Source organism: Gambusia affinis, linkage group LG06 (assembly GCF_019740435.1).
Source record: "Gambusia affinis linkage group LG06, SWU_Gaff_1.0, whole genome shotgun sequence".
In the NCBI taxonomy this organism is placed as follows: domain Eukaryota; kingdom Metazoa; phylum Chordata; class Actinopteri; order Cyprinodontiformes; family Poeciliidae; genus Gambusia; species Gambusia affinis.
In genome coordinates, this window is record NC_057873.1 from 12,763,606 (window position 1) to 12,784,947 (window position 21,342).

A 21,342-nucleotide genomic window follows, 5' to 3' on the forward strand; every position below is an offset into this window, starting at 1 on the left:
GTGGCAATTTTACTATTTTAAGTTGCACATTTACTAGCGTGCTGACTTTACAAAACAGCAATAATGCTTGAATAGTTTTTTCCCCAACTCTAATAATGACCAATTCCAGTAAAAGCAACTTTTTTCCAGCATATGTTGGTCATAACAGAGGCTGTTGGTATTAAATTCGGATTCTAACATTTCAGCTGTTATACAGAAGTTAAACCATTCAAATGAACACTTTAATCTGCAAACACTGGTTATTAGTTTGACTTGATCAACAACCTATCTGAGTGTTTTTAAAGGCAGTCGACTCAGACTTACCGTCACAGGACTTGAGACATCCCCGCTTGTCTTTTTTCCATGTGTTCTCATTTTTGCCTCTGCTCTCAGTTTTGTTTACCCTGTTTTGACTCACTCAGTAGCAGAAGCTCCAACAGGAAAGTCAAGTCAGGTGAGTAACTGAATGATTTTGTCGAAGCAGAACAGGTCAGGTCAGCCCAGCATGTTCACCGCACATGACAGCAGGAGTTATGTGGGACAGATTTACAGTGTGGTGTGTCACCTTGAGTTTCTTAAAGGAAATGATTTATTTATAGAACTACACTCACTGTGCATCATCATGAATATGTGAAATTCATAATAAAATAGCAATACACACCATTTATTTCAGGTAAATATCCACTCATTCGCACTACCTGCTTTAATAACCTGGTCTAAAAACTCCAACATGTCAAAAGAACAATAAATGTTGAAGTACAGAATATTCAAGTTAGTTTATGAGGGACTACTGTGATGTCTGAAGCTTCATGGTAAAGGTCATATCTTTTTATGCTTCTTCTGATCCCTTCTTTTTGCAGAATAGAATGACACAACATTGATATACTATGATGCACAGGAGTGAATATACTGGCAATATTTTCTAATCAACTGAGGATTAACGTTATATTTACCAAGGTCCGAAAAAATAATCATCACTATCATTTAAACCTTGAGACAGCCCACGACCGCCTGCATGGTTTTCTGCCATTTTTAAACACGGGAGTCTCAGGAGTTAGACACAGTTAGAAGAACATTGCTATTTAACATTTTAAATGAGATTTGTTTCACACTTATGAAAGTGTTATCACTGTCACTTCTGATAGCAGAAGTGACAGTGAACACCATGCTGACATTGAAGGAGCTTTCTGAGGCTTTTAAAAAGACACCTGTAGCAGGTTTTGAGCTTTGTCAGGGATTTTTCTCAAAACATCTCAAATCAGCCATCCAAATTCAAATTTAGAAACCATTGAAAGTCCCAAATGATTGTAAAATTCATCCCAGCGAAACGTGTATGCAAACTAAGTGGGAATGTAGATAAAAATAAATTACATATATATGGAGCTGGTTAAATCTTTCCATTTAGGATTCAAGTGGATATAGAGAGATCTCATTTTGTCAACTTATCTTAATAAGCTTCCTTGTAATAGTTTGGATATTTAAGTGAAATGTAAACAATGATGCCCATTTTGAAATTGAAGAATAAATATTGAAATAAATGTATTTTATTCTTCGGTACTACAGCGCATAGGTACACATAATGGATTCAACCACTTCATCTCTGTGCTATTCACTTTATTTCTCTTTGGTTACTTATGTATGACTTGAAACAGATTCTCTATCTGCTCCACTAATGGAGAAAACACTAATGCTGTGCCATAATGTCAAAGCTTTATCCAGAAGCTAAATAAATTAGTCGATGAAATGAACCACAGAATATTTCATTAGCATGTCTGAAAAAAGGATGAATGTTTTTAAACAGAAACCATGGATTTGATGTACATAGTGATTATAAGAGCTTCTAACGTTTCAAGTCTTGCTATTAAAGCTCTCTAGCTCCCAGCTGAATTGTTGGTTGCCAGCTGATAATTAGCAGAAATCAGCCACATATCATGTTTTGATTCTATCTTCTTTTCACATACATGTTTTCTTGTACATGAAGGTTTTTTTTTTCCTTCTTGTCAGTCACTCTGCAGTCTCACTTTATGTTGAACAGGGATGATAGTGCACTTTGCGGTCAATGTAAAAAAGTGTTTCCTTCTTAGAGAAGTCGTTATCTGTTTCTTGCGTAAGATACTGCCTTGGAGGAAAAACAACTCTTCAATGGGTTTTCAAGAAAACAGCACAATATGAGTAATAGAGGTCTGGAAATCATTACATCTGAAAGGCTTTTGCGAATAGTGAAAAGCATTCTTTGTGTGCAGCTCAGTACCATAAGTCGGTGTGGCAGCTCCTTTAATCAGATGTTTAAAATGCATTTAAAAGTCCTCAATTTTGTGACATATTTTTAAACTTTGGTTCCTGTGACAGCCCTGGTTCCGCTGGAAATTTATCATGAAGATATCATCAGCCTCAGAGTGAAGTCTCCAACCATTTCCTTTGCTATGGCGTCATGATCCAGTTTATCCAGCAGGATGACCTGACTGCAGTTCTTCTTTTTATATGGAGAATGAAACTTAGTGCAAATACTCAAATAGGCATGAGCTGGTATGATATGGTCTGATAAGCTTGAGTAGAAATATCACCGCTGTATTTAACTTAGAGAAAAATAATAATAAAAAAACATCAAGCCATCTAAATGCTTTTGTTTAAAACTAAAAGACAACCGGTGTTCCATATTGCTGCAAAATGATCAAACATATTGAATAATAGAGTTAAAATAATGTCATGTATGGCATTTCTTTATTGCTATTTTGATTGTGATAGATATTTAGCAATATTTTACAAGTAAATATCTTTATTACAAAGAATAATACTTTTCACCATGCTGGTCTTTATAGGGTGACACCGAGGTGCAACCAGCTGATGTTAGCTGGTTAATTAGTTGAGCTACCTGCTTGAAGTCCTCTTTCAGTCAGCTGTTTAACAGAAATGACGCTCAAATTCAATGACTTGGCTGTTGATAAAAGTAAATCTAAACAACTACATTTCTATTTCCCTTAAGTAAATAAAAAGTGTGGAGGGCTCCTTGTAGCCAGCTTGCAATCAGTGCACAGATAGGAAAAGATAAAAACATGTTCAGTGTTTATTTAATTAGCTACATTTGTTATATGTTACCTGCTAAGGGATAACTGATAAAAAAATGTCTTGCTAACTTTTGCATATTTACATACTTGATGTTTATTAATGTCTTCATCTCAAATAAATAAACTAATACTTTTTCTATCATCTAAATAAAAAAATTTAAACCATAAGATCATCATGACAGACCACTTGTGAGAAGACCAGAACGGTTCAAAATCTTGAAGCCAGAAACTCTCCCAGGCCCATTTACAAGTAAAACTGCAAATAAAATTGGATCATTTGTAATAAAAAAGGAGACTCCGAAAACCTTCAGAAACATTAATGACGAATAATGTGCAAAAGGAAGTTATCCCACACTAATGGAGAATAAAAAGAAAGAAAGGGGTATTACAGCATTTTAGCAAACATTGAAAAAATTTTAATGTATAAACTTTCATTAATCAAACTATTCCTTCTTGTGGGAAATTCTTAGTTGAAGAATACAAGTTGAAATTTTACCACTGGAGCCAAGAATGTCTAGTTTTTGCATTAGGGTGGCATAGTACCTCTGTATTTTCCTTTTCTCTAAAGTTAATCCCTTCTTTAATGTCAAGCACATACATAAAGAAGGGATTACAGCACTCCCCGCCTGGAAGACCAGAATTCAGCTGATGCAATTAAGCATATATTGACTGAGATCAGAGAAAGGATAAGCAAATATAAAAAAGCTTAACTCAACCTCATTTTAGATTCTTGCCCTATACACACATCCCATACAACAATAAATATCTTCAAATTCTGAAGTATGATCAGCTGTGGGTTTACTTCAGCATAGCATGTACATATAAAATAAAAAAATTAATTTAAAAAGTTGTTGATGTAATTTTACGTTTATCATGTACAACACCAAACCGTGTTAGGTTTCAATCTCAAAGAAGTTGTGATATGGATGTGATGCAGTAAAAACGATCCCTTCACATAATACTTGAATCATGGTGTCATACCTTCATGCTGGGTGGTGCTGTGCGAGGTGGCGATGGGGGACATTCTCCCAGAGGGACGTTAGAGATGTTCAGCAGTTCCTGTTTCCTAGAAACACAAAGGGAAGAAAACACCTTTAATTTATTCAGATCTGTGATCGACAAAGTGTTCACAGGGTCACACAGCCGTGTTTTCCTTCATCTAGGCTGCTTAAAAATGGGACCATCATTTATGTGTGAATAACTACAGCACCTCAAAAGGCTTCTAACAAAAAGTCAGCCTGCATAGATCTTCGTGTTTCAATGTTTGACTAAGGGGAAAACAAGACTTAATTTTTTTTAGCTTGTTGATTTTCTCTATTTAAATTCTGAGTCAATTAGCTACTTTATCTTTAGCTCACACTTTGATCTGGACATTTGTGCTGTGCTAGTGTTGAAACACATTCAAATGAGGATGTTTGGTGAAGCACAAATGAGAACTTAGACCCTTTAAGGCACATGGATAAAACTCAGGACTCACAGGCCAAATCTCATGGTTTTGGTGTTGGTGGTGAAAACAAGTTCTCCTCTGATTAGGTTGGCAAGTGTGTTGTTTTATTTATGTCTTGGATTGTAATTCAATTTGCCTGACGTATATTACCGTCTGAATTTGAAAACGTTCGTCCATTGAAGCAAAAATGTATTGGCTTTTTAAGCTAGAGTAGTCTTAACCAAAATTATAATAATAATGATAAATAAATAAAAAAAATAATAATAAAAATAAAAATCAAGCACATCAACTGCTATAGCCCGTTGGTTTAATTCCAATAAAAAGTGAGACTAAATTATTCTTTAAAAAATGTTCTCTTATCATATTCTAAAGATTTACTACAATTTTACCACAAAGCACTGACCCCAATCATTAATGTCTACCTGAAGTGGCCATTACAGCCAGTGGACAAGAATGAATCTTATAGCTGTTAAGTAACTGTGCACCTCTATTTCATTTTAGCCTTTAATGTTCCTCTAATCAAAGGTTTTAGCACGACCTCGACGGGAATCTGCAATTAAGAGGCTTTCTGCTGTTTTTGTATGCTCAAAAGAGTTCCAGCGGGCTGACTAAGAGCTTTGAGAGGTCATTTGTGTCTGAAAGATTGTTCTAATTTTCCTACTTTCCTCTGTATCATAGCGTACTCAGAAGCACAAGTGCACACTGACGAATATCCCAGATGCTAAAGGCTGAGCTGTAACTGAGGAGATGTGGGAAGATAAGACATTTTGAGAAAATCCTGTTGAAAACCATGAGTAGTCATAAGTTATGAGACTGATTTTTCTAATTAATACATTCCAGATTATACAGGTGGAGCAGACAAACTGCATTGAATGTACACATAATTTGCTGCTGAATCAGACATGACATGTTTGAAGTGGAAACTTGTTTCAGATCACTGTAGGTTCAGGAGCTACAAGGACAGAACTGAGTTTTAATTAGGTGTTTTAATGTAAAATTAATATGGATCCTCTTTTGCTTCATTAGCTGCAGAAATAATTGTTGCCAGCTCTCCTTTCTCTCTGCTGCATCAAGTGGTTGCAAGCAACAAAGGTGAAATGCTGAGTTAGGTGCAGAATAATAAAATAAAAGAATATAGAGAGCACAAGAAACACAGTAAGGAATGGAAAAACACAGAAAAAGTCACTTCAGGCCTAACCGTTTTTCCCCCAGTCTCAGAAATATAACAAAGCACGGTTGTGTTCCTGTGTATCAGTCTGGTTGACTGTCAGGTCAAAGTAGCCAAGGTTGAACATTAAAAGAAGATCATACGCTATCACAGACTGAGAGAGAATACAGGACTGAGCATTCAAACCACACGTTTCTGAAGTGCATTGTGTACTGTTCTTTCTTTGTTCTCTGTGAATGGCAGGTAACAAGTGGTTTTCCACTGCTGACCTGCGAAAAGGAAAAGCTTGTATAGACATCTGTCTCCAGGGCGCATCTGTGCTGTGAATTTCTACAATTACAGCGACCCAAATCTTTCTGCCTTACACCGTCAGATACCATCTGAGTACAATCGCATGTATTTACAAAGTGTGTGCATTTGAAGAAAAATGTCCATGTAGTACTATGTAGATCCATGGTCTGTGTATTTCTTGGATTTTTATTGGTTAACATTCCAAACAAAACAACAATCCCACTGACTTGAACCTTTTTGGAAAAAATAATGATTTACTTAATACATTGGTGTCTAAGCTGCACAGAATTACATTACTGGTATTTTTCAACTTTTTTGTAAATCAGCCTTGCTTACTTGAGCTACTACTGAACATAACGTGTTCCGTTTATCTATTTCTTTTGCTATTTTGTTCTGAAACATTCTTTAATCAAGATAAAATCTGTCCTTCCAAAACCTAGCTTCCAGTCACATATAAATCTGGTGACATCACATAAAGCATTCAGCCACTAAATAATTTCTTGTCTATTTTTAGCAGCATGCCAGTAGCTTATAAAGCACTTACCCCAGTAACACTACAAATCCCACAATGCTGTGCATTGTGTTTTCTAAATACTTTAACAGTTACTTGCTGTACAACTTATAAGTAAACATGGATGCACCTAAACGTTCGCTGCTTTAATAGTTAAAGCATTTGAAGAAGTTATCCTGCTATGTTCCCATGTGAACATTCTGGTGATTAGATGTGCAAAGCTGCACAATGAGTACACAATTTAGTTTACTTTGAAGCTCTGAAATGCTAAATCTATTTGGTTTTGACACTGAGAAAGCAACAACATACATCCAGATGGAATGTATGGATCTGCAGTGTAACATAATACTTTGGAGTGTCCCGAGGCACACTCCAAAGTATTTTCAGAATTTCCACGACTCAAAACCTAACACCAAAAATTAGTGAACTTGTCGACGAGATACGATGTCAAACTTCCCTCTAAGATAAAATAGCACAAAGAGCGGGGAAAACTAAATACCGCATATAGCTTTGTTCAAATGTTGTGGTGATGGTTGTTGTCTTTTTCCATTTGCAGATTCCCTGCAACAGCAATTTTATTTGAAAAGAAATAATTCTTCTTATTTTTTTTCTGCTCCTGCTTACATGTATTGTTAAAAAAAGGTTCTGTGAAAAACATTTGTTAGAGATGTTCAAAATCATATTTCTGATTAAAACATTGCTATTTCACTATAGTACTATATAGTTTGCTGTATTACATGTTTTGACAGATTTTGTTATCGAGGTTGATATTGTTTGCATAAGACAACTGATCACAGTGCTTTTAAGTAATTTGTATATTTTTTTGTTTCTATAAATTACTCTTTAAGTTTTGTTTTCTTGTGCTTTGAACAGCAACCAATCCTCAGCTGTGTGCTTTAGCTGTAAGTTAGAAAACCATTAATATTGACCAGTGTTGGGGTGACCACATTGGCAAGAAGCCAATAACAGAGTCCACTTTATGTATTCACAAAGATAAATAACTGGTTCACAACTTGAGGTTTATAGAAGTGTGTAGTTCAATGTGAAACAAACCACCAGAAGTGCTGATAAATAGTTTGGACCTGCCACTTTCAATGTGTTCCATTCATGCAGATGGCCTATTGGATTCTTTGTTGCTCGGTTCATTTGGGTGTTCTTGTCCCATTTCTGACCAAAAACTTGGAAATTATGACTCCCTCATAACAAGAGCATGCACCACTATGTCAGCTAATTGGTTCAATTCCTGTGGTTCTTATGACATCATCATCCCACAGTCACACAAAGTGGAATTCATAGTTTTCCTCTTTTTTGTGCACTTCTTAAAGCTCTGCATTATGGGAAATCCTACAGTGAAAAGCCTATTTTAATGCCCAACTGTTTTTGTACATTCACACTGCAGTGTCTGTAAAAAGAAAAAGAAGAAAATACAAACACCACTGAATAGTAACTGTAAAAGATGGCAGAATTCTTGTTGTTATACTGACTAAACCCACTAAAATATTAATCTCGCCAGCAAAGTTTGGAGTATATCCTCACATCAAATGGGCATAGATGGAAACAAAAGCACCCACATAAAGTGAAATATAAAACTGCAGCAGGATCAAGAACTTTGCTCTGTGCTGAAATTGCATTTAAATAATAGAAGGGAAGAAGCAAATAATTGATCTATTTTGTACTCAGTGAACCTGAAAATGTAGCAGAGCACTATTTCTGCATGCCTTTCTTATACAACAATGCATCTAAGATATGCAATGCCATCTACATGTATTGTTGAACCTCAAATAAGTAGTAAATGTCCCACGCGCCATGTATCACTCTTTAAGTAAGTCTGTCTGGATGAAACTCTGACATTCATTCAGGTAAAAAGGTCAAGAATGACATAGTGCCCATGTTAGATAAAGTCATCTTTATTTGTTCCAAGTTTGAAAATGACTTAGATCAAAAGGGTAAGGAGGGTGAAGGGTGTGTGCTGGAACAGAAGGAGGAAGCAAAGGATGAACAAGTCATGGGGTTATGGGAAAAATGAATCAGGGAAAAAAAAGCTTTTTAAAATAAACGGCTCTCATACAAGGTGCTTTGGATCAGAGTGTCTCAATATGACCTTAACAATGCAGCCAAGAGGTCCAAAGATTTATTTTCACACACCAGTTTTAAGACTCGCTGCCAGAGGAAGAGCTGACAGTGGAGTGTATGTACAGATGTAAAGGTCAGGCAGGAAGAGTGTAAATCAAGGTTCCTTTCAGAGAAAAGTCCAAACTTCAGCTTTTAAGGTGTTAAAATCACATCTGAAATATTCACAGTTACCTGAGAGATGTGAGAAGGTCAAGAAAGGACGGTGAACACAAAGTGCCAATTACTGTAGGGATGGATCACAAAAAACGCAATTCATTACACCGAACTGTTTAATCACACTGTATTAAAATTCAAATAACTGGATTTAAAGGTATAGAGGTATGAGTATTTTACTAATTATTAGTAGCTAGTTGACTGTCTGGGCAGAGTAATACTTTAATGACCAGTCAGGCTTAAAATTATTAATGACTATGGCGCAGATGTGCTGTCTGCCTGATAGGACAAAAGGAAACAAAAAAAGTGACAATCCCTTTACATCCTGTTCTGAAATTCTTCCTATCTGACGTTTTGTTCTGATGAACATTTTGTAAATCTGAAAGAAATCATGCTCCAAATTCAGTAAGAACCTGGGCTGGAACATAAAATGGCTGTGTCACATTCAGCCCTCTCACAACCAGCTGACGCAGACAAGGTGTGGCAGGAAATTCTCTGCCAATGCAAAATGCTGCCGCCGCCACAAAATTGCATTACTGCACGCAGAAAACAGGCCATGGGCAAAACACTGAATCTTGGACGATGTTTGTGAATCTCTCAGGCAGGGTGCTCTTCTAATAACAGAGGAATCTATTCCAGACTTTAAGTTTCTTTAAATAGTAAACACATTCTTGCTCTTATGTTCTCCAGACTCTTTCACAATATGCTCAGATTTAATAATTGTAAACCTGCAGCGACAACAGGAAATACTGCATAATGCTCCTCATTCATACGGCGAGTACACGACGTACTTTTACTGCACAGCCACATCCACATAATCCTGTTTGCTTGTGCTGCTGCTTAATTAAAGTTTATTCAGCAGTAATCACATCTATTCCCAGATTATTTTTATCTAATAATGAGATGCAAGAGTATATAAGTGTGAAACGAGACCTCCATACATGCTCACATGACTGACCAGGCTCAGGAAGAAGAGATAAAGGCATGAAAAGGAAATCCGGATGATGGAGAAAGGATAAAAAGATAAAGGAGAGAGGACATAAGCAGAATGATGACATCCTGGTTTCTGTTATTAGGAGCTCACTTTTTGGCCCAGTTTTCAGCTAAACCTAATATTTATAATGAAACTTCATGGAGACGCTGATCTTCAAGCTGATTGGCCAATTACAATAGCGATTGTTTCTCTAATGGAGTTAATCCAACAGTAATTGTAGACGGAGAAAATTAGAAAGGCACAAAGTGTGCAGACCTGGTCGGAGCAGGGAGGTCTGATAATAAAAAATAGCATCACACAGCAGAAGCCACTGCAATATCACTTATTAGGCATGACAGCTGTGGGTTTGATAAGCACTCACCGAGGCTGCTGTTACAGCAGGTACGCATAAAATCTGACACCCACAGCTTAATGTGACTTAAGTTAGAGGCTATGAACCCATCTTACAGAAAGTATAACATATACTTGATGAGCCGTGGCAACAGTTTACATCTGCAAACATAGAAGCTTGAAAATAAACATCAGTTTTAATAACTTCTACACAGCAGATTGAATTAAAACCTCTTTCTGCTCCGTCTTCTTCTTCCACTTCCATTTTCTTATTTTAGCCAGTCTGTCGATATTAAAACATGTGCTCCACACAAAGAGTTACAAAAAGATGTATGTATCTGTCTGTCCAACAGGAGAGCTCAGGGGTCAGATAGGTCAACAACAGAGCAATCATTAGGAGGTGATGTAAGTCGATGCTTTTTTTTCCTGTGGGAAGAGGCTAGGCATCATTATATTCCCTTATGAAATGAACAGCAGTGAAACCAGACAAGCTGAAACAATCCAAATATCAACTGATTTATCAACTGCACAGCTAAATGTCGGTTTTCACACCAAATGATTCCACAGTTTACTACCACCGACAAAATGAAAAATGTTTTCAGAATATTTTAATACTATTTTTCTGTATTTTCAATAATGGTTCCAGAAATGTTTTGTGCAACATTTCCTTTTTATTATTTCAAAATAGTGAAGGAAACCGCAGTAAAACAGGTCTTATTTCTTAAACATTCAAATATCTTAGCATATATATTACATGTGGTTTATTGGTTATTTAATTGTATATGTATTGTCTCCTCTAAACAACTTTTTTCATTAATTCTTTGTTATTTTATCATTAATTTTTATATTTACATCAGAATTTATGTCTTGCAAATATTTTGAAATAATATTTTTAATTCCTCCTCTGAGTACAAGATACTATTGTCCCTTAAAAAAGTTTCATTGTGTTTGATATATTCTAAATATCATAGGCATAGAGCACAACTAGTTTAGGACCTAATACTGACCCCTGGGGGATGTGACTAATACACATCCATTTTCACAAATTCTTTTTCACTTCCTAAAAATCTTTTTAATCCTCTCCAGCACCAGATATCACACTGTTAAGTCAATGAAAGGAAAATTAAGTGCTTTGGCTACAGAATCTTTTGCATTTTAGTCTGATCTGTTGGCAAGGCAACTATTGGCAATGTAGACTAAAAATATTTTAAGACGTGAGACTTAAGCTGGAGGTTTACCTTCCTCCAGGACAATGACCTTTAACATATACAACTTAGACTGATGTGGCACAATTTGAAAAATGGTGTCCAATCTGACTAAACTTTGGGTGATTTGAAAAGAAGAATGTGCCTGCCCCTGTTAACAGGGGGAGATTCTTCAGAGTTTCAATCTGTTTTACATTGATTTCTGTCTTCATCAACTGCTTTTATAATTTAATCATTAAATCTGATATCTAATCAGTATATTCAAATGTTTATTTAACTTCCAGTCCCAGTTTAATTTGTTACAAACTTTTCAGGAAGAAATATTATTCTTGACGCTGATGAGTTTTATGATAAAATGTCCCTAATGCTTGGATCTCCTGTTGTTTTTTTTGTTGTTTTTTTATGTGACGAGGCTTGTTTCTAATCTGACTGTGATAATTCATTTATATCTGCTTGATAGCTTCCTCATCTTCACCCGTTCAGATTTCATCGTAGGACATCTGTGTGTCACACTCTTCGTCTATCTTGCTGCTCCAGTTTTTCACCTTTATCTCCTGCCCATCGCTTAAAACAGAAACCATCATTTTGAAAATGCCATAAGACTTCTCTCTCATCTAATTTATCTTATTAGGACACCGGGTCTTAAACTGTTAGGTACCAGTAGAACTTTTTTTCTTCAGCTAAGTTAAAACATATCAATTTTGGAATAAACATCTGGATGAAAGAGTATTATTTCAGAACAACTTATAAGGGCTTTTCTACAATCAATACCAGTGGCAACATTTAAACATCAATAGCCAAGGTGGATATATTTCATTTCATTTTGCCAATTTGTTTCATCTCTTTTTTTTCCCCCAGAAACTGGTTAACTTCTTAAAGAAGTATGAAAGATTTGTGTACAAAAAGGCTAAAATGACCACGCTAAAGCAGTTTCTTTTTTTCACCTTCCCCACCTTGAAGAGATTTGTTGATGGAGACATTTTAGGTTAGTCACATGAATTGTTTTTACAAACTGTCACAGTTTCTAAGGAGCAGAGATTCCCCTGTATTGTTTACAAAGCAGAAGGATTGGTAGGATCCCAGTTACTTTCTGTGATGTGAGACATCAGAGCATATTGGTTATATTTTGTCAATAATTTATCGTATGAACTATATCCTTTTTGACTATATTGTGTTAACTATATAACTATTTGCCTTGACACAGAATCCCAGACTCAGAAAAGTAATATTTCCTGCTCTTCACCAATGTGAGCTTGAAGGTGAAGCAGCAATACTTGCAGAGAAATGTCAACTGTGTCAATATAACTTGCAGCCTTTTTGTTGCTGTGCACAAAAAACATGTGCAGCAGGTAAAGAAAGAGTCGATATTAGGAGACAGTATGTGTAAAGTTAAGCAGATTAACTTAAACACTGATTTTTTTTGTCTGATTTCTCCCTGTGAAAGATGCAAAGTTATACAAACATAAGTATAACTTTGCATACGTTAGCCTGTATAATAAAGTAATGTAAACATTGCAGACAGAATTACTGCCTTTGGCTGACTTTTAGAATGACAAACAGGTGAAATCTTCTACCACTACGACACACGTACAGGCACTCTGCCTGTGGCTTTGGATTTACCATCCAAACATTACAATAAAATACTACAAACTTGTAGAAGATTACACAGTGCAGCTTTTTGTCTCATCTCAGAAATGTCAGCACTGTTTCTGTCTGGACACACAAATGAAGCCAAGAAACAACAGATAGACATTTCCATGTACTTTCGAGTGCTATTAGAGAATGTGTTAACATGCAGCCTTGTAGGTAAACACTTGAATGTCAGCTCACTTTAAATAACAAAAGCAGGCTCTTCGTCTTGGAAAGAAATGTCATTCCATTTGGGTTGAAAAGGAAAAGAGATGCATTGCTATTTAGCAAGCTGGGGAAATAATCCACCATTGATCTAAAGTGAGGAACACAATCTGCTTGCAGTGAATCAACTATATCTGAATTTTGGGGGCAGTAAATGTGTGTTTGAACCACTGTGAGTGGAATAATTACACACCAAGTTTGAGGGACTCAAAAACAAGAACTGGCTGCACAAATTTGAAATTATGGAATCAGCGGAAACAACTGTTTATATGAACAGATTTTGTACAGTTACATGGAAAAAAGTAATACTTTAAATGCATTCTAAAAAATATCAAAATTTATGACATGGATGCACAACAGCGAGTGTGCCACGTTTGGGTCAATCCAATGCTCCAGGTTAAAGTTGAGAAACTATTTGTCCTAAAATATTGTGCTTCATAACATTAACTTAGCTGCTTCAAATGAATGCTAGGTTCTTGATAGTTCAGTTGCGTGATAATCTCTTTTGACCCAGTGGACCATCGTCAGATATAGATTAATACATTTCAATAAGGCAGGCAGACATTCTTGTCCTCAGGGATGGTGTTGGATGACTGTATAAAATGTCTGGTATTACCATTTTCTTTGTCATATCAGTGGAGATACCATAAATCCTGTCTAATCCCATTCATTTTCTGGACTCTCCCTCCCTCTTTATCTTTTTGCGTCTCACACTTTTTTCAACAGCTGGAGTGAAAGAAAAAAAAGAAAGTTATGCGTCTGTCAAATGACAATAGATATCTCACTTATCAACTGGCGCCACTGCACTGCGTGCTGGATAGCCACACCAGAACGGAACGGTCTTGAAAAAGAAAAAAAAAAAAGAACAATCTGGAGACTGACAGGGACGAGAACAGAATGAATGGAAGACAGAGTGAAAGGCAGAAGACCACAGAGTGGGTGAGGGAGAATAAATGAATCTCTGCAGACTAAATATAGCCCTCTCTATCCCATGTGCAGAGCTGGGTAAATAGGAATGTCTAGGGTGGGTCTCTGGGCACTTGTTAAAGACAATAACATGTCACGCACGGCAAGCTTGTGTATTATAGGCACACGTGTTTGCACAAACAGGTGTGAAAAAAATGTGTGTGGAGTTTATGTAGTCACAAGGAGGAAAGAAATGCTCAGGAGAAACAATTCGCAGTTTAAATTGATGGAGTGCTTAGAAGGAAAAGAGAAGGAAGACGGAAGACTGGAAATACATGACTCAGTGATCAAGTGAGACTGTGTTAAATGGCAGGAGGAGAGTTTGACAGCATGTGCAAGAAAGAGGGAAAAACTGTGTAAGGTGGAGAAGAAAAGCACTAGCGAAGAGTTGTTTCTAAGACATCATCTGAAGCTCATTTTCCTTACAGGTTTTTTTTTTTTCAATGCTTCGTCAAATGTAATTACCTAAAATATTCCACAGGATATAATGAAAAACATTTTTCAAAGGCCAACTCATTTTTCCTCTCAGCTAAAAGAGCTATATTTTAAGAAAGACGGAAAAAGAAATGTTGACATTGGGGCAAATTATATTTCTGTATTGCACTGGACAAAACAATAACAATCCAATCATGAAAAAGTAACCATAGATAGGGGAAAAAAAATAGTCTAAGAGACTGAAACAATGCTTTAACAAAATTTTGTAAAACAAATTAAGGGAAAAAAAAAGACAAACTGAATGAATTAATTGGTTTAATACACTTTTAAATGCTAGCATAGTACATGTGTAGATTTGCCTAGATCAAGCTATTCTGACAAACTCAGCGACCGTGCAATAAACAACTTCAAACACTAGTTTAATGTGAAATATATTTTTTGGGGACTCTAAGAGTATATTTGCTAAAACTGATGGCAGATTTACCGAAACCTGGGTTGAATATACAACAGAATATAAAACAAAGTATTATTGAATGTTACGCTACACCATAATTTAATCAACAAAATTCAACTTGAAATTCTGGATCCATATGGATGAAATACAATATCATTAATTGAAAACTTCTCACTTTTGTGTTACTCTACAGTTTCGGTCGTTCCATTGTAACGTCCATTGTTGCTTCCGTATTTAACAAGTACTATGCCACTTTCAAACATTGTTTCAACAATTTGGGATTTCTTAAGATACTCTTCTAGCAAAAGCCTCAAAGACGGTTAAGCCTTTCTTCGAGCAAACCTTGCAAACATGCCAAATTTGTACTGTCTATTTTTAAAGGTACCATATTGAACTTTAACATTTGGAAATACCCACAGAGGCAAGTAAAATCTCTGAAGTAGCTCTTCAATGTTTGGCAGTTATACATGGCCTGAACTTGGGTTGAACTTGCAGGGTTCACTCCTGGGAAGACCAGCAATGGTCTTGGATATTTTCTGGTGGTGGATAGCCCATCTCAGTGTGCAGTAATATAATTTAGAAACAAAAAAAAAACAGCTATGAAATCCTTCCCAGAGTAACAGATATCAACTACTACTGCCTTGATGGATAATGAAAATGTCTTTCACGAGTTAACAGCTACGTGTCTAAGAGCAGTTTACGGCCAAAATGTTTTTACAGGGATGATCACACTCAGCTGTGGTCAAATATTCAAATGCATTTCATTAGTATAACTCTTCTAGTAATCGTTTAAAACTAAATATGTTCCTTTTCTGAGTGCTTTGGTTAAAAAAAATGGTGATGTGTGGTTGTTCAGCAAAAAATATATATATTCTAAGAACTAATGTAATAAAAAAAATCAATTTTTATGTTTATGCAATATCTTGTTTCAATACTTTTTTGAAGATATAGAGACCAAATGTTTTTGACTTTCCAAGACACTGAATTTCAGCTATTGTTTGCACAATAAAGGTTAATGCTGGCCATTATCAATCATTCAAGTCAACACACTGATTCAACTCTCTGACGTCTGATCTCCATGATTTCTTTCTATGAAGGTTGTAATTTCTAAAGACTTTCCCATTGATTCCATGATCAAGAATGGTTGAAATAATTTTTTTCTATAATTATTAGGGGTGTGTGGTTTGTTTTTCAGAAGAAGAGAGTGAAAATTGCAACATATAGGTCCTATGAAATTGGAATAGAAATTGATGAATGACCGGTTACTGGTTTGGTTACATCAAAAACTAAAAGCTAAACCTACTCCACGATCGCTGTCTTTATTTTTTTCCTTTCTTCTGAAATATCTAACATTTACTTTGCTCAATCACAGGACTACACAGAACTAAAGGTCATCTGAACTTGCCTATTTGTCTCTAATTATTAAACCTGAACTTCTAAAGTTAAGCATAAATGTAAGCAGATATCTCATTCATTTTTTTCTGGGCGTGTGACTATTGTTTGTCAGCAGACCGCTGACTGGCAGCCTGTAATGTGACTCTATGTGCCAAGAAAAGCCAGGAAGGTTATCTGTAATGGTTTTCAGCTGTGACCAGCTGCTGGAGTAATTACCTTTGTTAGTTGTTCAGCCCAAAGCCTTTCAGCGACCACATGCCTAACATAGGACTCAGTTAAATGTATTTTATTTGCCACACTGAGTATCCTGCAGCATGTTAATGCTATTGAATACAATTGAACAGTGCTGAAGTGTTGCTTACACTTTTAAGGGAGTTGATACTTAATTTGTGCTTGATGATTTCTATGCTCCATATCAAGTACTGTCAACCAGATGTATAAGTGTTTTGTTTTGTTTTTTTCTCATTAGCTTGCTTACCCTTAATGATTTAACCAGTGATGACTTTTCAAAAATCAATACTCCTGCCTTTTCTGCTTTCTTGGAGTAATAAGATAAAGAATTTGCAACATCCTGACATCAAGTCCTTATTAAAGTCAGCCTGTGTGGTCTAAGTCTACGCCACCACCTTTGTTGTCTCTTCTATTGAAATGAGCTCTTACTGCATAATGACACATACCTAGTGTACGACAGTTTAGATTTTTTGTAATTTCTAGCTTTGTTTAGTTAGCAAAAATTCCAGTTTTGTGAATGCATTACCCTTTTCAGTTTTAAAGTAATCGTTTGACATTTAAAAGAACACAATACAGTTTTTGTTGTCTCTGGGAGAATGAGATGAAAATATTGATATCATTGTAATGTTTGTACAGTAAAGCCTGAATAAATAGGCCTGGAGCCAGCTTAACTTAGCAGACAGAGTCAAGGCAATCTGTGGGGTAACAAGATATTTCCACAGAAAACCTAAAGGTCAGTCAGCAAAACCTGAAATTCTCTTCAATATCACAAAAGGGTCGGTGAACACCAACTAACATGCATTGTATTTCAGCATTCCAGGTTTTGAACAAGGGATAATTATATTCAAAAGAAAACCTGAGTAAAAGTCTCAGGTGTTGGGTGATAAAAAGTTATGAAACAAATGCTAATTTTCCTGCTAACTGTAAGCAGCTAATGGTTAGCAGACATTTGTATTTAACTTGTCTGTCCCTATAGTTTTTTTTGTTGTTTTCTTTTTAACTTGTTTACACCCAAAGAGTGTAAAAGGCTGGCCTGCCAAAGGCTTTTGCTACTCTGTCAACACAACAGTGCACCTCAAGAACTATTTCCTCACAACGATTTAGTCTTAAGGTGTCAAGATAAAAATATAGGTTGTGGTTCAATGGCATGACGGTGTGTGCTTTTAGTTTGCATCGGCTGCCCTGTACTTTGCTTCATGAAACAGACTTTATTTTGAGAAGATTTATTGTAGCTCGGTATGGCAAGAGATCATACAACAAAGTCTTTTAATTCCCTTACTAATCAAGAATCAAGAAAAAGACTACAGGTACAAATGAGGACCCAAACTTTAAATCTTCACAATTCACACACAGATAATCCTTGTTAGAATTTTTGAAAAGACCCATTTCAGTTTTAGAGATATGTTTTATTAGGCAGTAAAAGTTTAATTTTAATTGTGCCGTCAGTATGTTGAAAATATACAGTGACCATCAGCATAAATTACACAGCCTTGCAAAATATAATTTTTTTGCCTCCAAAGTAAAGAACTTGCCATGCTTTCTGTTGTTTAATAACATTAGAACAAACAGAAAGCATCTACGGATGAATTATGTTCGCTTTTAATAAATCTAGCATTCCTAAGATGTTTGAATGTTGAATCAAACTAATAGAAATTAACATGATGTTTTAGCCATAGCTGCATAGCTTTTATAAAACTGAGGCTTTTAAAATCAGACTGTTCATTGAAAGCAGTGCGGGAGATACACAACAACATAAAAACACAGTCATGCTGGCTCAGTAGCAGGAGATAAATGAGTTACAGAGAGCATTAATGCACAGAGGATCGGATAAACACCCTAATACAAGCAACAGGGCTCAACTTGCTCAACTTAATGGAGGGCTAACATCTATATCAGCTCAGTGTTGGAGAGTAAGAGGAATATAGTGAAAATGGGCAAAAACTAATACTGTCTCTGTTGTTGAACCATTAGTATGTTATTTTTACTTCACAATGATAAAAAGTCAAGACCTAAATAAAACACTGTTTATTGACAATTTAGGCAGCTTAGCCTTATTTCCAAATGCACCAGGCCCAATAACAGCCTGTAATCCTGTCTTCCTTCTATTCACATGAAGAATAATTGCCTTAAATACAGCAAATATCCTCCAACAGCAGAGGGTCTCCTGTTGATGGATATTTGGGATGTGAAAGGATGCAATCATGCACATATTTACCAGCACTTTAGAAAAAGACATCTTAAAAGTGTAGGTCATTGTGAGGAGACTACCTTGTGACACAACCACATTAACAGCCATGACAGCTTTAGAGTATTGAGCTTCAGGATACTGCTGCCAACCTGACAGAATTCCCCCGCTTGTCGCTTGACACAGGGCTGTAACACATAGAATGTGAAACATTCCTGTTCTTGTGTGTGCTTTTGTGCATGTTTGACAAACAAAGCAGTATTGTCAAAACCACAGACAGCTTTAGCCTACAGGCATAACTACATTTATCCATTTGAGGGAGGCCCCCCACTGGCTTTGTTGTCCTTGCAATCACTTTTTGGCAGTGCCCTGTTGCTCTCGAGTTTATTTTACCCCGTGGTATTAAAATATTGTAAAATATTTGGAGAGCCAAGGAGCCTCAGTTCATTGACGTGTTTAAATTGCATTCAGCTATTAACTCAAACATCGACCATTGTCCAGAAGCAGATGATTTTCTGATGGATATACCCCAACGACTAGCCAGTCAACAAAAACAACAAAAAATAAATTAATTCCATCTATTTTTTGTCAATGAACACCATAATAGCCACTGTCATTATACACCGACAACAACACTCTTCTGAGAAGTAGTTTTAACTCAGTGAAGAATACTCAGATTCCTATTTTCGGTTTTAGGAAAGTGTTTAAACTGAAGTCAGATGAAGCACAGATAAAACAAGCTATTTAACATGTTCAGACACATCTGCCTTTCATTCTTGCTGTGAGAGAGACTTTCAGCTGATAACAAGAAGGCCCATTGGAGTGCAGTAAGTTACTCTGTTTTATCCTTTTTTTTAATAGGATGTTAGAGAAAGTTCTAGAGTGGGTCGAGTTTCTTATTCTGGTTGTATGGAGTAGATTCCCTCTGTGCTCATGTAGGAGTCTCCTTTTACCATTTACCAACTAAACAAGATTTTTAAAACATAAATTCACATAGGAAAGCTTTTCTTTTGGTAAGAAGTGACATTGGGGGTGTTTGGAATTACATCTTTTAACCTCAGAATGAACAACCCAGTTTTCTCAAGGCCTTGGAGACTTTGAGATAAATAAACCTAATTCTGTATAACAAATATCCTTTCTATTAGTTATAATCAAAAGCTGACATCTTTATTTAATTTTTAACTAGGACAAATTTTTATTTAGACAAGGTGGACTGTTATAATTGCTATCTAAAATGGGAACTCGAGACATGTGTGCTTTTTAATTGAATGCAACCATGGTTTGCTAACATTAGCTTATGGTTGCCAAGTGTTAGGAGCTGAAGAAGTGATAGCATTCTGCAAAATAAGGATGCTTACTTCAAGACATTAAACAAACCCATATTTTTGATTCAGTCATTTGTAGTCCCTCGGTTAAAAAAAACCCTAAAAACAATATTTTAAAACAATTTACTGTTTTAGCTCATCTTGATTTTGAAATTCACCTCAATTATTGCGAACTAAGTAAAAATTAATCCTCAATTTGTCCTATTTTAAGAAACTGCTTTAGAAAAGGTCCATGACTTTAAATGGAATGCCTGCCAAGAGTCTTGTTTGTTCTCTCTTGCTTTCCATATGCATCAAAATCAAAATCTTAGTCATTATTCTAACTTTAACAATCAACTAATGACATTATTTGACCAGCAGTGATGTTAGTACTTTTCTCTCTTAGTTAAAATAAACGCAGTCCAAAAAACATTTGGAACATGTTGGATTTGGATCTATTTAAAATAAATGTTCTATTATAGTTGCTAAAGACTATTTATATTTGGCTCAAATCTACAGCCAGTTAATCAGAAATCAGCCTCAAATATTCTGGATGCATCGTTAACAATAAGAATCTCTCAAACTGTGATGAGTTTGCAGTGCTTGAGAATCAGTGTAAACAGAGAGCAAACTTGTCAGGTCCAGGATGTCTGAGGCTAATTCCTGATTTGCATGTTCTGTTATCCATCCTCGCCTTGAGAAGTTAATTTTACAGCACCTTTATTAAATTATATGAAAACACACTCTGACTCAGATGTTATACACTTAGGGCTATTTCCAAAGTGAGTTGCAGTCTATTTTGAAGCAGCACTATTTTAGTCCAAGTTATGAAAACAAAGCATCATCGTGTGTTAACTGCCACAGCTACACATAACCTGCACATTGTCCAAGCAACTATGAGTGTCCTGCACCTTGACAATACTCAATGTTCAGTCTGCAAAAGCCTCCTCAGGTTCCAGTTTAACCACGCACGAGTTGGTGCAAATATTAGCCAAGGCAAACAGGTTTACAGAGACCAAGGAGGGGGAGGGTTGGGATCTCGACCCTGCCAGTCCTTAAACACAGTTTGTTACCAGGTGGGATATTCTCAGGGGTCTAATTGGCTGCATGCAGTTTTAGCAGCAAGTTGATCCATGATGCTGGACAGCAAGAAGGGAAAACCCCTTTGCTTCCTTCAAGCGAATGCACATTTAGAGGAAGCAAGCTATCAAGTTCTCATATTTACTATTCCTTTAGTTAGAA

The 21,342-nt window shown here is 36.0% G+C and overlaps 1 protein-coding gene across 7 annotated transcripts in view; it reads right to left on the minus strand.

Moving 5' to 3' along the window:
- LOC122832304 (rap1 GTPase-activating protein 2-like) overlaps positions 1–21,342 on the minus strand; it is a 91,582-nt gene that overhangs the window by 20,521 nt on the left and 49,719 nt on the right. For 5 of the 7 annotated variants that reach the window (XM_044118912.1, XM_044118914.1, XM_044118916.1 and 2 more), the window contains one exon: positions 4,026–4,110. In XM_044118912.1, coding sequence (XP_043974847.1) covers positions 4,026–4,110 — 85 coding nt within the window. Of the gene's footprint in view, positions 1–303; positions 486–4,025; positions 4,111–21,342 lie in introns of those variants that run through there. The other 2 variants (XM_044118919.1, XM_044118917.1) reach the window with 1 other exon arrangement.